Source organism: Artemia sp. Qi Xiang Cuo, chromosome 7 (genome assembly GCF_049724085.1).
Source record: "Artemia sp. Qi Xiang Cuo chromosome 7, ASM4972408v1, whole genome shotgun sequence".
Lineage (NCBI taxonomy): Eukaryota > Metazoa > Arthropoda > Branchiopoda > Anostraca > Artemiidae > Artemia > Artemia sp. Qi Xiang Cuo.
The window spans coordinates 6,912,532-6,928,710 of NC_142800.1; the positions used below are offsets into that span (position 1 = coordinate 6,912,532).

General features: G+C 34.2%; 1 protein-coding gene across 1 annotated transcript in view; it reads left to right on the plus strand.

Moving 5' to 3' along the window:
* Positions 1-16,179, plus strand: part of LOC148949893 (visual pigment-like receptor peropsin) — a 548,047-nt gene that overhangs the window by 478,194 nt on the left and 53,674 nt on the right. The window contains exon 5 of the mRNA XM_089091358.1: positions 4,279-4,436. Coding sequence (XP_088947484.1) covers positions 4,279-4,436 — 158 coding nt within the window. The remainder of the gene's footprint in view (positions 1-4,278; positions 4,437-16,179) is intronic.

Genomic DNA, 16,179 nt, shown 5'->3' on the forward strand with positions numbered 1-16,179 from the left:
TGCAAACAGAGAAAGACATGCACTTTAGACATTCAAACTAATAAAGACAAATTCTTGGACTAGTAAACACCAACCCAGACATGCAAACAAATAGATTCAGACATACAAACAGAGAAAAACAGGCACTTTAGACATTTGCACCAACAAAGACAAATTTTTGAACTTGCAAACACCAACTCAGACATGCAAACAAATAGATTCAGACATACAAACAGAGAATGACAGGCACTTTAGACATTCAAACCAACAAAAACAAATTATTGGACTTCCAAACATCGACCCAGACATGCATACGAATAGATTCATACATACTAACAGAGAAGGACAGGCAATTCATAAATTCAAACCAACAAAGACAAATTCTTGGAATTGCAAACACCAACCCAGACATGTAGACAAATAGATTCAAACATACAAACAGAGAAATACAGGCACTTTAGACATTCAAACCAACAAAGACAAATTCTTGGACTTGCAAACACCAACCCAGACATGCAAAGAAATAGATTCAGACATACAAACAGAGAAAGACAGGCACTTTAGACATTCAAACCAACAAAGACAAATTCTTGGACTTGCAAACACCAACCCTGACATGCAAACAAATAGATTCAGACATACAAACAGAGAAAGACAGCCACTTTAGACATTCAAACAAACAAAGACAAGTTCTTGGACTTGTAAACACCAACTCGGAGGTGAGGTGGAGGAGGGGGCGAGGAGGGCTGGGTTAGTGGAGGTGGTCACTTTGGAGGTCCCGGGGGGTGGGTGCCCCTTGGGGGGCCTGGGGGGATGGGGCCCTTTGGGGTTGGGGTATGGGGACCTCACAACACTGTTCAAATGGAGCTTGTGAATTATAACGACCACAGAGTTTCACCCCAAATCATCCTATAAAATGTCTCAAACTGTTTCGCCTAAATCATCTCCTAAAATGTCTCAAACTGTTTCGCCTAAATAATCCCCTAAAAGTAATTTCTGTGTGTTCCTTTGTTTTGGCATCCCTGCGCTGTCACATTTGAAATTCCTAGGAAACCCTTTGCCGCGTAAAATATATTCAATCTGTCTTCATCTTATAGGTTTTCCTAGCTACACTATTATGGCTTCGATAGAATATTAATTCCAGAATTTATAACTAAGCCCAATGACCAGAGAAGCCATATTTAAAAATAGAATATTAATTTATCTCTGTCACTAAAGACCATTTATCCCTCAGACCTAAAGATCAAAGAAGCCATATTTTTTCTTAATTCCCCTTCGTTGATCAATAATTCCCCGCCGATGATATAAATCATTTTCTCAAAAAATCTAGTTCCCCTCTAGTGGATCAATACATTGCCCCGTAATTGCGCCCGTAATCTTCATTTGGCCTATAAAAACCCCATTTTTGCTCGTTTTTCTTTCTTTATTTGAATAAATTATAACCTGTCAGCGTTAGACTCAATTATAGATGGCAGCACGCGGTGTAATCAGTATCTATTGGGGCCTCCCTACTTCCTACCACCATTTTCCTTCATCGTGTATGGACATCTGTTATGGACACACTCCGATCGGTTAATTATTTCTTGCTCAGACCACTCAAGTGAAATTTTTTTTTGCTCGATTTTTATAAGTATTATATTTTATGAGATCCTGAAGTAAATAGAGTGATTTTCTTATTTTTTAGTCACTGCACACTTATTACCCTATTTTCTGGCTAGGTTGGTAAACAAAATAAGATTACAATTAGTGTAACTAGGTATAATTGAAATCTTAGCTCCAGCTCAGACATATCTCGGCAAGGGTGATACCAAGGTTTACCGTATTTGAGTTTAAAGGGTTTTCATCACTGTTTTGTTGATAATTTCGGAGACTAAACTGTCTTTTCAGGACGATAAAACAGTAGTAAAACTTTACTACTTCATCAGTAGTACATCAGTAGTAAAACAGTTTTACATCAGTAGTAAAACAGTAGTTTTACTACTGATGACGGTCAATGCATATGTGACCGAAATATCTGGTATTTTTGTGAGTTTCTATCACTGTTTGTGAAACACTGTCTATTAAAAGGATTGTATCCCTATTTCAAATTTTATTTATCATTGTTTTGTTACACTAACATACACCCCTACTCCAACCCAAATGCTTTCCGTGGTAGTCAGAATAAGGTTTAAGTTATACCAAGCCGTGGTGTTAACAATAGGGACTAATTCCAATTCTAGAATTTGCCTGGTAGTTTTAGACCACAATTGAAAGCCTATAACAATGACCTATAGCTATTTTCTTCTGGATAGCTTCCAATCCTATTGTGACACTGGTATCTTTCTCTAATACGGGAACCAGTGGTGAATTCTAGCGGTGGAACATTGAAATCAAGTAATATTACTATTTACACCAAAAGCTTACACTCTCAGCGGTAATGCCACACCTACTGTTCAACAGTGGTGGCAGTGACTCAATTCACTACATCAACAAGGAAAATTTACCAATTACACTAAGTGAAACTAACTGTTTGCATAAATGAGCCCGAGTAAAACATACTCATTGAACCTACTATTTTCCTAACCTCTGTGTTATGATTATACCCTTTACTGAAGTCTATTCACATCGTACAAATTGCTTTGCTCATACATGGTATTTAAAATTAATAAAAACAGCAATTAAAGCTAGATAATTTTCCCCCTACCCCTTTTCATTTATACATTTCTTCATTTTTATTTTAGCTTTGTTATTGTTCTTTATGAACTTGCTATATTGCTTGTTTTTGATTTGCAGCTCAAGATCAGAGTTACTTTTAAGAATGATATTGAATAAAGTCGTAAAGTTTAACTTGAGTGCTGTGCATTATTTAAGTTTTATTTAAGTATTTAAGTTTTTCAAACTCCATATCTTTGAGCTGGATCTTACAAATATGAGGGGGGGGGGGGGCAAAAAAAACTAAAACTTGACTTAAAGGTTTTCGAATGTATATGAAAAAGTCTTATGCAGGTAAAAAAAGCTGTTGAGTTGCAAACCTTCCACTATCAATACTATCGGCTGCTCAATTTATATCTGTCTAGGCTTACATCAATTTTGACACAGTTTTAAATGTAAGGTTACAACCAGGCTACATAAATAACAAACTTATATTATTTTTCACTAATTTAAATTTTAAATGTTGTTTTTTAGTTGTTTTTTTGTTGTTTTTTTTTACCTTCTGTTTTGTTGTTTTATGTGTTTCCTTGATTATGATGAATTATTTATAGAATTAAATATCTGACTCTGTAAAACTCTTGAGTTTGACGTATTACCTAATGGTAACAACTTTAAACTTATTAACCATAATATAGATCGTAAACAGCGATAAACCATCAATTATTTCTCTATAAATTTACTTAGAATAATTGTTTTAATAAGCAAAGTACTGCTATTACCCAAATTTTGATTAAATATTTGAGGTCAACGTGACGGTTTCTGTTCGTAAGAAAAGTTTAAAGGAAATAAAACAACCCAAAACTGACGGAGAACGAAACCAAAGCAATTTTTCTGCAAAAAGTCAACCAATTGAAACAATTTAATTAAGCTATTAGGCTGTTAGAAAAAAAATGAAAATTCTTATCACTTTAGCTCTGTAGTATCCTAAGCAAAAAAATCAAATGTGTTCCATATTGCTATTAATTTTAATAACCTTTTCCACAAGACAGGTTTTTTAAAGAAAAGTAAAGAGCTCCATTAAGCCAAAAATGTGCAAAAATTGAAGTAAAATAATCTTCCAAGCGTAAAACCCCCACAAATTACTATCAATTAATACCTGAAACTTAAAACGAAAAGAAATTACAATAAATAGCTGAGTCAAACTCAAAACGAGCAAAAATTAATATGAGTAGGGCTGATAACCCGCATGCCTTCTCAAGACCAGAACACAATTTTCACTTCACTAAAAAAACAAACAAAAAACAAATGACCGTGGATTGTCAGTTTCATGGATATATACTGACATTTGTTCATTAAGGTTTTGATAATTTTTTATCTATGAAAGTAAGAAAGGTGAAAATATTTCAAACCTAACCAAACGCATCCAGTCAAAATTTTGAGACGGCCGTTTTGTTCAGCATAGTAGAACGGTCCAGCAACTATGTCTTTAGGGATAGGGGGCATGCTCATTTCAGAATTTATTTACATTTGTTTACATTTATTCATATACTGCGTCAATTACTTGGTATAATTGCATATAGGAATAAGTGCTAAAATGGTATAGTACAATAGTTGTAATGCTAATAGCTATAATAACTTTCATAATTCTAATACAAGTATCTCTTTAAGGTTTCTTGCTTGCCTGGGGTCCCTATGCTATCATGTCCTCTTTGGTACTCGTTGGTGCAAAAGAATCTTTGGCCATTGAAGCTACAATAGTGCCCTTGCTCATGGCAAAAACTTCAGTTATATATGATCCTATATTATACGCTGCTTTCAATACTCAGGTATAGTTGATTTTGATTAAGCAAGCCTACAGAAAAAGCTAAAACACTATTAAATAAAGAAATTAATTCTTATTTTGTCAACGCCATGACTACCTTGGAGTGAGTTAACTGCTTTGTAACTTGATTGTGATACAACTCTTTTTCCTTTTCTTCAAGACAGCGTTGTCTGGTATAGTACGTTCGTGAGTCACAGTGCGCAAATAACGTAGCTTGGTTTAGCAGAAATGCCTTAGAACTCTTTTTCGGCTATTGTCACTGCGCTGCAAAGCAGCACTTCAGCCTTTTCCGTTTTATTTCCAATCTGCGGTGTATCCATTGGTAGCAGTGAGAGCTGAAAGTAAATCTTTGTTCTGCTATGGAGATTGTGAAACGGAGAAAAAAAGCTCTTGAGTGTAAGAAAAAATTCTAGTAATATTCTAGGAACAAATATGCGGAACTATGCGGTAAACCTGGTATTCCAATATATATAGGCCTACCAGGTGGCAAAAGTAGGCAGCCCCTCGATTTTGGCCAACATTGCTTATTTTTTGCTTGTCCCTGCTTTGGAATGGAATCGGTAGCACATACCTGTCTTAATTAGTCTGCATTATAACTAAGGCCAATTATAACTAAGGCTACATTATAACTGCTTGATCTATCAAGTCTCTCCCTTATTTATTAAATTCAGAAAACGTATAACCTGAGCCGATTATACGTTTTAGATTGTACCCTATTGGTGGATGGTTGGGAAAGATTTGCTTCACTTTGTGGTTTGAGTCTTATTTTGCGGTGAGAAAGTAGGCAATATTATTTGTTAATTTCCTCAATTTGTTATTCCAACACTCTGTTCCCTGCTATGATGTTTTTTTACCTGAATATAAAATTTTGGTTCGGCTCTATTTTTAAAAGCTCAGAATATCTAGCATCCTCCTTAATACAATTAACTAGACCATTCCCCAACACTTGGCTCCAATGATTTTCTTTGTTTTACCTCTAATTTTAGTTTTTATAATACTTTGACATACCGTGAAACATAAGACCCAACCTAAGACCCATACTTCCTGACAAAACGTTAATCATATGATATTAAACTTTTATTCTGTTTTGAATCCATTTTTAAAAGTTAAGAGTATCTAGCCACCCAAGACTTTGTTCCCTCGTATGATTTTTTTACTTTTAGTTTAATCCTTATAATACTAAAATATACCATGAAAATTATGATACTGGTCCAATCTTCCGTCCAAAATTTCATTTGTTTTTTGTTTTTATTCACTTAACAAGAAATCCATATTTTTCTTTTTGCCCTGTTTTTCTAGCAATTAAAAGTATTTTAGCCTTTCCAAGACCCCTTAAAACAGCTAACTAGACCATACCTCTCCTCATTACTTTAATCACCTAACATTAAATTTATCATTATTAACGTTTAACTTTAAATACTAGCGAAAATAATGATATTAACAAAACCAAGAGAGGGTAACTTGAAGCACCCAAATTTCAAAGCAGCTATCTCCATGTCATCACATCTACCACTATAATAAATATCAAACATGAAAATCAAAGGAAGAAACTAAAGGAACACTAACGAAAAATACCATAAACATTTTTAAATATTATTCACTATAACCTATGGAATTTATACTATTTTGATCAGTCTTAAATTTTAAACCTTAACATTTTTCACTCTTTCCAATTCTAACACTTTTAATTTTCAAATTTTGAGAACACAAAGCCTTCTCACTTTCAAGAATGCTACCTTTTGTCAAACTTCCCCAATTAATTGATTTAATTTTCACTATTTGATGACACGCTGCATTCTCAGTTTCAGGATTCTCAACTTTTCAAAAAGTTCATGATTCATTGACTTTGCTTCATGATTTGAGAGCAATAACCCTTCACATTAAAAACGTATTAGAGAATTCCTCATTTTCACATTTCTCACTGATTTGATAATTGTATTTTGACAACGTAAAGTCTTCACGCTCTCGAAAAACTTGGATGATTTCAAAATCTCATTACTCTTAGACTTAATTTTCACAATCTGAAAACTCAAATTTCAAGAATCTTAACAAAATTATCATATTCAAACTGTTAACACTTTTAGTTTTCATATTTAATAGCGCAATAGCTTCAAACTTTCAACCTCTACCGGAGTACTTCAAGGTTGCCTAATATCACCGGAGCTGTTCAATCTCTTCCTAGCTGCAGCCCTTTCACTCACAGATAACCCGCCCGGCACCCTTGTCGGAGGAGTGGTGATAGACAAACTGGCATATGCTGATGACATAGTCCTAATAGCCAAGTCCCTTCAAGATCTACAATCTCAGGCTAACAGCGTTCACTCGTCCACCAACCTCTTCGGGATGGCAATCAACACCTCAAAAACGAAAGCCATGCGCTGTTCACGCAAGTTCGATTCACAGGTAAATCAAAGCCTTCAGCTTGGTGAAGGTACCATTGAGTGGGTGGAAGGCTTCGCCTACCTTGGGAGCTTACTTACTTATGATAACAACCAACTCAAAGACATCAAGAGACGCCCGACACTTGCAATCTCCAATTTTAAAGCTCTGATGCCCATCTGGAGGAATAAGGGCTTAACAACAACTCTCAAAACGAGACTTTTCTACTCCCTCATTATCCCGATCGCCATCTACGCATGTGAGTGCTAGACGCTTAAAATAGACGATCAACGCTGCTTAGCTGCCTTTAAAACCAAATACCTACGACGCATCGCTGGTATCACCTTCCACGACAGAATCTCCAACTCCAAGCTTCTCCATAATCTGAAAGTCAAATTTACAATACTGGTCAAAATAAAACTACAACAACTCAAATGGCTTGGATATACCCAACGAATGTCAAGCACTCGTCTCCCGAAGATAACCTTCGATGTACGAGTACACGGTTCTCGACCCAGAGGTCACCCTCCGAAGAGATGGAAAGAAAACTTCTCACCTTACAACCTGCCACAACTCTGCCGCCTGGCAGACAACAGAAGCACCTACAGGAGGCACATCACTGAAATGGTTAAAGAAGAGGCCCCAAAACAACCTTCAAGGACGGATGGGACATAAGTCAGTAAGTCAAGTCAAATTTTCATATTTCTCCTAAATTGAACAGCTCAAAGCCTTCAAATTTAAGAATCATAACAAGACAAACCGATAATCTAAGCCATGAAAAGTCAGGCTCTAATTGCTTGCAATAGAGTATGGTTTTATTCTTAAGTATTTTTTTTTTTTTATAGTCAATTAGACTTTTATTATTTGCGTTATAAAACTCAAGGACCCGAACATAATTTGCACTTTAATGAAAAAAAAAATGGCCGTGGATTGTCAGTTTAATATGCATATACTGATATTTATTCCTTACAGTTTTGATAAAAAATATTTTTATTAAAGTAAAAACAGTGAAAACATTTAAAAAGTATTCTGTATAAAACTCTTAATACTCTTAACTTGCGTAGTAGCAATAGTTGCAGTATGCGCATAGCACCTTTGGTCTCTTCAAAACCTCCTTCAACACACGCTGAAAGTTTCAATAGAATACGTCAACCATTTCTGACGCAATGCTGATACTTCCTCTTGACATCCTGTGTGGGCATAGTGTGTTTCGATTTAGTTCCATACAGTTTGATTACATTCCAAATTTTTCGCCTTAATACCCTTAGTTTTAATAGCAGCATTGATAGTAGGAGCAGTAGAATTGATAATAGTAGCCTTAGCTTTAGTGGTAGTAGTAGTAGAGGTAGTAATAATAGCATCAGTAGTAGTAGTATGAGTAAAAGCAGTAGCATTAAGCTGCAAATATTTCCTTTTGGTTAGTTTAACATCCGCCACAACAAGCCCTGTGAGTTTCAACTTCACACACCAAACTGTTCCTAAGCTATTGTTGTTAGGCTCTTTTGACAACTTGCATACAGATGGCATGTTGTGATTTAGTACTTCTTCCACCTTTAAAATTCCTTGAAAATTTCACCCTTATTCCATTTGGCATCGTTGTAATAGCAGTCGCAGTACTATTATCAATTAAAATTAGTTATTGCTATGGCATTGCTGATATGTCCGTTTGATAACCTTAATGCTCGTATACTTCTTGACAAATTTATCTCAATGCTCTTAGCCTTACAATTAAGTAGTTGCAACAGAAGTAGTAGTTGAAATAGAAATAGTAGAAGTAATAGTAGTAGTCGTAGTAGTAAGAAATGTAGCAGGGAAATTAGTATTAGTATAGTAACGCACACATATTGCCATTTGGTCAGATGATCTTCCCTGTTAAGCATACTCTGAAAGTTCCAACTTACTACATAAATCAATTCTCGAGATATTCTCTTTTGAAAATGTACATGCACTTGGTGTCTTTTGATTTAGTTCAAATTTCCCCTCGACATTGTAAATGGAATAGTGTGATAGCAGTAGGGGTAGCAGTATTAGTGGTGGCAGTTGTAGTAGTAGTGGTAGCATGCAAATATTGTATTTTTCATCATATCTCTTATCATTTTCTGAAAGTTCCAAATTGATATACTCAGTCATTCCTGAGTAGTGCCCTTTTGATAATCCGCATACACATAAAGTTTTTTTATTTAGTTCAACACTATACTCAACATTCTCTGAAACGGTACCTGAATACCCTCTGTATTTTTGGAAAGTAAAGTTCAAAATTCATACTTTTCTCAGTGACATATACTATATGTAAACAATAAACACATTGCCCTGAAGATTCTGGGGAGATTGACATCCCTTAATATGTAATTACTGGATCTTTCAACAATTCTGAAGATAATAGTTCTCTTAAAATTCTGATCGGATGTGTTTTGGGGAATGATAGGTTTTGGAGGGTGGAATGGTTGCCTTCCATTTAGTTTTGACTCTTAAACGGGAATTAGAGCTTCTGACTTCCAATCAAATAAGCCCAGTCCGATCCGAAGTTAATACGACAACCCATTCCATAAAAACCTTATTTGACTCGGGGCTTAGCTTGCAACCCTTGCTCCTTGGCTTTGGGGGGTTTTGTCCACCCCGAAGACATTGTTTTATACTCTTTGGACTATTGTGAACAAAATGGTTATTTCACAATTTTGATCGGATGCGTTTAGGGAAAAGAGAATGTCAGGGAGGGGGAGGGCTAGTTGCCCTCCATCACTTCTGACTTTTAAAAGGTAACAAAAACTATAAATTTCCAATCAAATGAGCCTCATCTAAATTTGAAACGACCAATCCTTCTATAAGAACTTTATATGCCTCCAGGGCATAACTTACAACCTTTGCCCAAGACTCAGGAGGTTTTTTCAACCCCAATTGCCTTATTATGTGATCTTTTGACAATTTATTAAATAAATGACAATCTAAAAATGTCTATCCGATGTATTTGGGGAATATACAACGTGTGGGGGGTGGTACCTACCATTTGATCATTTTGACTCTTAAAAGCGCACTAGAGCTTCTGATATCCAATTCAATGAGCCTCCTCTAGAGCTTATACGACCATTCTTTCTATAAAAACCTTATATACCCCAGGGCACAACTTAAAACCCTTGCCCTGAGGGCAGTGGTTGAGTTGTCATCCTCAAAGACACAATTTTTCGAACCTTTAAACCACGTTGAACAATATGGCTATTTCAAACTTCTGATTTTTTTTACGATACGATACGAATTTATTATGTCAAATAACGTGAATTATATGAGACACAAAATGTAATTTCAATATTCACTCTTGCCTGTCACTTACTTATTAAAATGAGAAACAAAATATTGTCAAAAAGACAATATTGAATATGTTTGGAGAAATGATGGGTGTGGCGGGGGGCTAGTTATTCTCCAGTCACTTCTGACTTTTAAAAAGGGTACTAGCCCTTTGAATTTTCAATCGAATAGGCCCTTTTTGAAGTCTCTATGACTACTCTTCCTATACAAAATGCCCTGGTCCAAAACAAAAAAAATAACACATTGTACCCACATCGCTCTTTACTTAGGCAGCGCTATTGCACTGCCAATGATAGGATATCATCTAAGTAGCTTAAACGGGTTATAAAATCTGTATTTATTATCAAATCTATTAGGAACAGAGCAGTTTAATAAGACCAACTATGATAGGATATCATCTAAGTAGCTTACACGGTTTGCAAAATCTGTATTTATTATCAAATCTATTAGGAACAGAGCAGTTTAATAAGACCAACTATTATAGGATATCATCTAAGTAGCTTACACGGTTTGCAAAATCTGTATTTATTATCAAATCTATTAGGTACAGAGCAGTTTAATAAGACCAACTATGATAGGATATCATCTAAGTAGCTTACACGGTTTGCAAAATCTGTATTTATTATCAAATCTATTAGGAACAGAACAGTTTAATAAGACCAACTTCCAAATATATACAAACAGAGAGGACAAGTGCGGAAGAGGATCAATATTCTCTTCAAGATTTCGAACTAACTGACCATGACCATTACGAGACAAAATTATTTTGTCAAATACTTGATACCCGTTCAACGAAAAACTTGTTGAATCTTCCTAAGAGGGTTGAAAGGATACCTAAGATTTCAAATTTTATTAAAACCAGATTTCAAGAATCTCAGCTTCTTTGAAAAGTTTATTATAGCCAAATTTAATTCAAGCCACATTTCAAGAATCTCAGCTTCTTTGAAAATTCCCAAATTCATAGACTTCATTTTCACAACTGGCAAACTCAAATTACAAAAACCTTCACATTTTTAAACCTCTAACACTTTTAATTTTTATATTTTAAGAACAAGAACCCTTCTCACATTCAAGATTCTTATTTTTTTTCAAAGTTCCCTAATTCTTCGATTTGATATTCACAAATTGATGATACAATGCCTTCACACTTCAAGAATCTTAAGTTTTTTCAAGATTTCACGATTCTTTGATTTGGTTTCACAATTAGAGAGCTACTACCCTTTACATTACAAACATCTTAAAAAATTTAATATTTTCCACTAGTCACGGATTTAATTTCCGTGTTTTGCCAACATAAAGCCCTAACGTTCTCAAGAAACCCAGGTGATTTCAAAATCTGATAAATTTTAGACCTAATTTTTACAAATTGAGATGTCAAATTACAAGAATCTTAACAAAAGTATAATTTTCACACTTTTCACGCTTTAAATTTTTATATTTGACAAAGCAATACCTTCAAACTTTCAATAATCTCACCTTATTTCAGAATTCCACATGAGACTTAATTTTAAAAATTGGACTACAAAAATCCTTCACATTTCAAAAATATTAACAAATTTCATATTTCTCCTAATTGAATAGCTAAAGGCCTTCAAATTTAAGAATCATAACAGAACAAACCGAAAACCTATGCAGTGAACAATCAGACTCTAATTACCGGCAATAGAATATCGTTTTATTCTTCAGTTTGTTTTTGTATAGTCAATGAGACTATTGTTATTCGTTTCATAAAATAAGTTTGAATTTCTTTGTTTAAAGTAATATCGCACACTGAATATACCCTTTAGTTATCACTATCACTAACTGCCAAATTAAAATCTGTTTCAGGGCTTCCACTCTCGAATCTTAAAATTCGGGGACAAGTCTTCAAAATTCGGGGAATTTTCGGGGAAGAAAACAAAATGGAATTTCGTTGCAAAAATTTGAAGCCAAAATTGGTTTTAGCTTCGTTTTCAGGCTCAAGTAAGGCTTGGATCCACGTAGTAAATTAAGCCTTTTATAAAGTAGGTTTTAGAGCCAGAGCAAGGGATTGGAAACTATAGCTGAAAACACTTATTGCTGATATTGCAGCGAAAACTTCAAAATTGTCTAAGAAAAAATAGTGAACACATGTGAACTGTAAATACCAGTAGCAGTTTTTCATTATGTCATCAATCTCAGTAATTCATTAATAATATTTAAAAAAAAATATTGTTTGCGGTTTCTCTATAGGTAAGTTAAACAAACATAACTCAACCTATAAGTATGGGGCAACAATAAAACTTAAAACAAACAAAAACAAACTGAAATTGGTTTTTCATACTGATTCTAATGTTTTAGGTGTTTACCCCCCCCCCCTCCGGAAATTTTCCCCGCGAAAAAAAACCGGGGTACTTGTTGAGAATTTATAATACATGCTACGAATCGTTTATAGAATCTTTTGAAATCCCAATGAAAAACACGTTTCCACTGTCTTCTGAGTTTTTACTCACTCCATGAATAATGTTAAAACTTTAGTTTTTGGGGATTAAGGGGCAAAAAAAGGTACCTAGTTTAGATTAGGTTACGTATTTAATATATGCTATGCTTTCCCCCCCCCCCACACACAATGTGAAAATATATAGCCCAAATTTGTTTCCAAACTATTATATTTTTATCATACTTTGTTTTATTTCATTAGCATTAGCGAAACTTCACTTATCGCATGTTTACTGGATTCTTAACAAGTACCGAAACCGAAAAATACCCCTTCCCCCTCAAAAAAATACCCCCCGCAGAAAATACTATCCCGCTGAAAATACCCCCCCCCCCAGAAATTACCCCCCGTGGAAAATACAATCGGAAAATACCTCCCCCCCTGCGGAAAATACATTTGTTTTATTGTTTGTTTCTGCTATGCTTTCCTTTCCATTTGTTACCTTATAATTACTATGTAGTCACCGATTAACTTCCACCCCTCCCACCAACCCTGCGGCCATCCATGTTCCAAATATAGTACTTATTGAAGTCACAATTTTTTATCAGCCCATCTAATGTCTGGACATGATATCAATAGGCTACAAATCATATAAAAGTTACCTATTATTTTTCTTTACAAGAACATTACTTGGAATTTTTAACCAGCAGTTCGTGATAAATAAGTCCAGCAATAATATAAAACTTGACAAGAAAACAATATGAGTAGTAACCAGCTATTGAATTTTCTGGCCCCTCCGTACCAAACAGGTTTTTCTGGTAGGTAAACATTTCTACAGGTCATTACACCTTTGCCAAGAGGAACGAGTATAACTTGATTGGTGATTAGGATTTGAATAAAAGGAATAGTTTTCTTTACAATTCATTACACAGGTGATGTTTTGGAGGGTTACCAAATTGGTGATTAAGACGGACTTTGTCTAATTCTAGCCGGAAACTCAGAATTGATAGGAAGCAAGATAAAAAAAGGGGTAATTACTGATTAGGTAACTTTTTAACGTGAAATCTCTTAGTAAAATATTTTTGGATAAATTATTTAAAAGGTATAGTTTTTTTTTTTTTAATGTATTTTATAGATATTAGCAAAATTTCTATCATAAAGAGAAAGATATTTCGGAGTGGGCAGCTCGCTTCATATACGGGGTAATTTGCATTCATCTTAGTTTTTAATGATGTTCCTTTTTTGTTATTGCGAAAGGGTTACCAAATTGGTGATTAAGATGGGCTTTGTCTAAATCTAGCCGGAAACTCAGAATTGATAGGGGGCAAGATCAAAAAAGGTGTAATTAGTGATTAGATAACTTTTTAACATGAAATCTCTGAATAAAATATTTTTGGATAAATTATTTAAAAGGTATATTTTATTTTTTTAATGTATTTTATAGCTATTAGCAAAACGTCTACCATAAAGAGAAAGGCATTTCGGAGAGGGCAGCTTGCTTCATATACGGGATAATTTGCTTTCATCTTAGTTTTTAATGATGTTCGTTTTTTGTTATTGCGAAAGGGTTACCAAATTGGTGATTAAGACGGGCTTTGTCTAATTCTAGACGGAAACTCAGAATTGATAGGAGGCAAGATAAAAAAAAAAGGGATAATTAGTGATTGGATAACTTTTTAACGTGAAATCTCTGAATAAAATATTTTTGGAGAAATTATTTAAAAGGCATAGTTTATTTTTTTTAATGTTTTTTATAGCTATTAGCAAAACGTCTAGCATAAAGAGCAAGGTATTTCGGAGAGGGCAGCTCACTTCATATACGGGGTAATTTGCATTCATCTTAGTTTTTAATGATGTTCCTTTTTTGTTATTGCGAAAGGGTTACCAAATTGGTGATTAAGACGGGCTTTGTCTAATTCTAGCCGGAAACTCAGAATTGATAGGAGGCAAGATCAAAAAAGGGGTAATTAGTGATTGGAAAATGTTTTAATGCTTTTACAATCGGAGATGTTTGTTTAACATTGGCAAAAAAGGGGTAATGGAATTTGCGAATTGGAGGAGATGTCGTGATTATGTACAGTATAATACACAGGTGATGTTTTGGAGGGTTACCAAATTGGTGATTAAGACGGGTTTTGTCTAATTCTAGCCGGAAACTCAGAATTGATAGGAGGCAAGATAAAAAAAAGGGGTAATTAGTGATTAGATAACTTTTTAACGTGGTATCTCTGAATAAAATATTTTTGGAGAAATTATTTAAAAGGTATAGTTTATTTTTTTTTAATGTGTTTTATAGCTATTAGCAAAACGTCTAGCATAAAGAGCAAGGTATTTCGGAGAGGGCAGCTCACTTAATATACGGGGTAATTTGCATTCATCTTAGTTTTTAATGATGTTCCTTTTTTGTTATTGCAAAAGGGTTACCAAATTGGTGATTAAGACGGACTTTGTCTAATTCTAGCCGGAAGCTCAGAATTGATAGGAGGCAAGATCAAAAAAGGGGTAATTAGTGATTAGATAACTTTTTTACATGAAATCTCTGAATAAAATATTTTTGGAGAAATTATTTAAAAGGTATAGTTTATTTTTTTTAATGTATTTTATAGCTATTAGCAAAACGTCTACCATAAAGACCAAGGTATTTCGGAGAGGGCAGCTCGCTTCATATACGGGATAATTTGCTTTCATCTTAGTTTTTAATGATGTTCCTTTTTTGTTATTACGAAAGGGTTACCAAATTGGTGATTAAGACGGGCTTTGTCTAATTCTAGCCGGAAAATCAGAATTGATAGGAGGCAAGATAAAAAAAAGGGGTAATTAGTGATTTGATAACTTTTTAACTTGAAATCTCTGAATAAAATATTTTTGGAGAAATTATTTAAAAGTTATAGTTTATTTTTTTTAATGTTTTTTATAGCTATTAGTAAAACGTCTAGCATAAAGAGCAAGGTATTTCGGAGAGGGCAGCTCACTTCATATACTGGGTAATTTGCATTCATCTTAGTTTTTAATGATGTTCCTTTTTTGTTATTGCGAAAGGGTTACCAAATTGGTGATTAAGACGGGCTTTGTCTAATTCTAGCCGGAAACTCAGAATTGATAGGAGGCAAGATAAATAAAAGGGGTAATTAGTGATTAGATAACTTTTTAATGTGAAATCTCTGAATAAAATATTTTTGGAGAATTTATTTAAAAGGTATAGTTTATTTTTTTAATGTATTTTATAGCTATTAGCAAAACGTCTACCATAAAGAGCAAGGTATTTCGGAGAGGGCAGCTCGCTTCATATACGGGATAATTTGCTTTCATCTTAGTTTTTAATGATGTTCCTTTTTTGTTATTGCGAAAGGGTTACCAAATTAGTGATTAAGACGGGCTTTGTCTAATTCTAGCCGGAAACTCAGAATTGATAGGAGGCAAGATAAAAAAGGGGTAATTAGTGATTGGTTAACTTTTTAACGTGAAATCTCTGAATAAAATATTTTTGGAGAAATTATTTAAAAGGTATAGTTTATTTTTTTTTAAGGTTTTTTATAGCTATTAGCAAAACATCTACCATAAAGAGCAAGGTATTTCGGAGAGGGCAGCTCACTTCATATACGGAGTAATTTGCATTCATCTTAGTTTTTAATGATGTTCCTTTTTTGTTATTGCGAAAGGGTTACCAAATTGG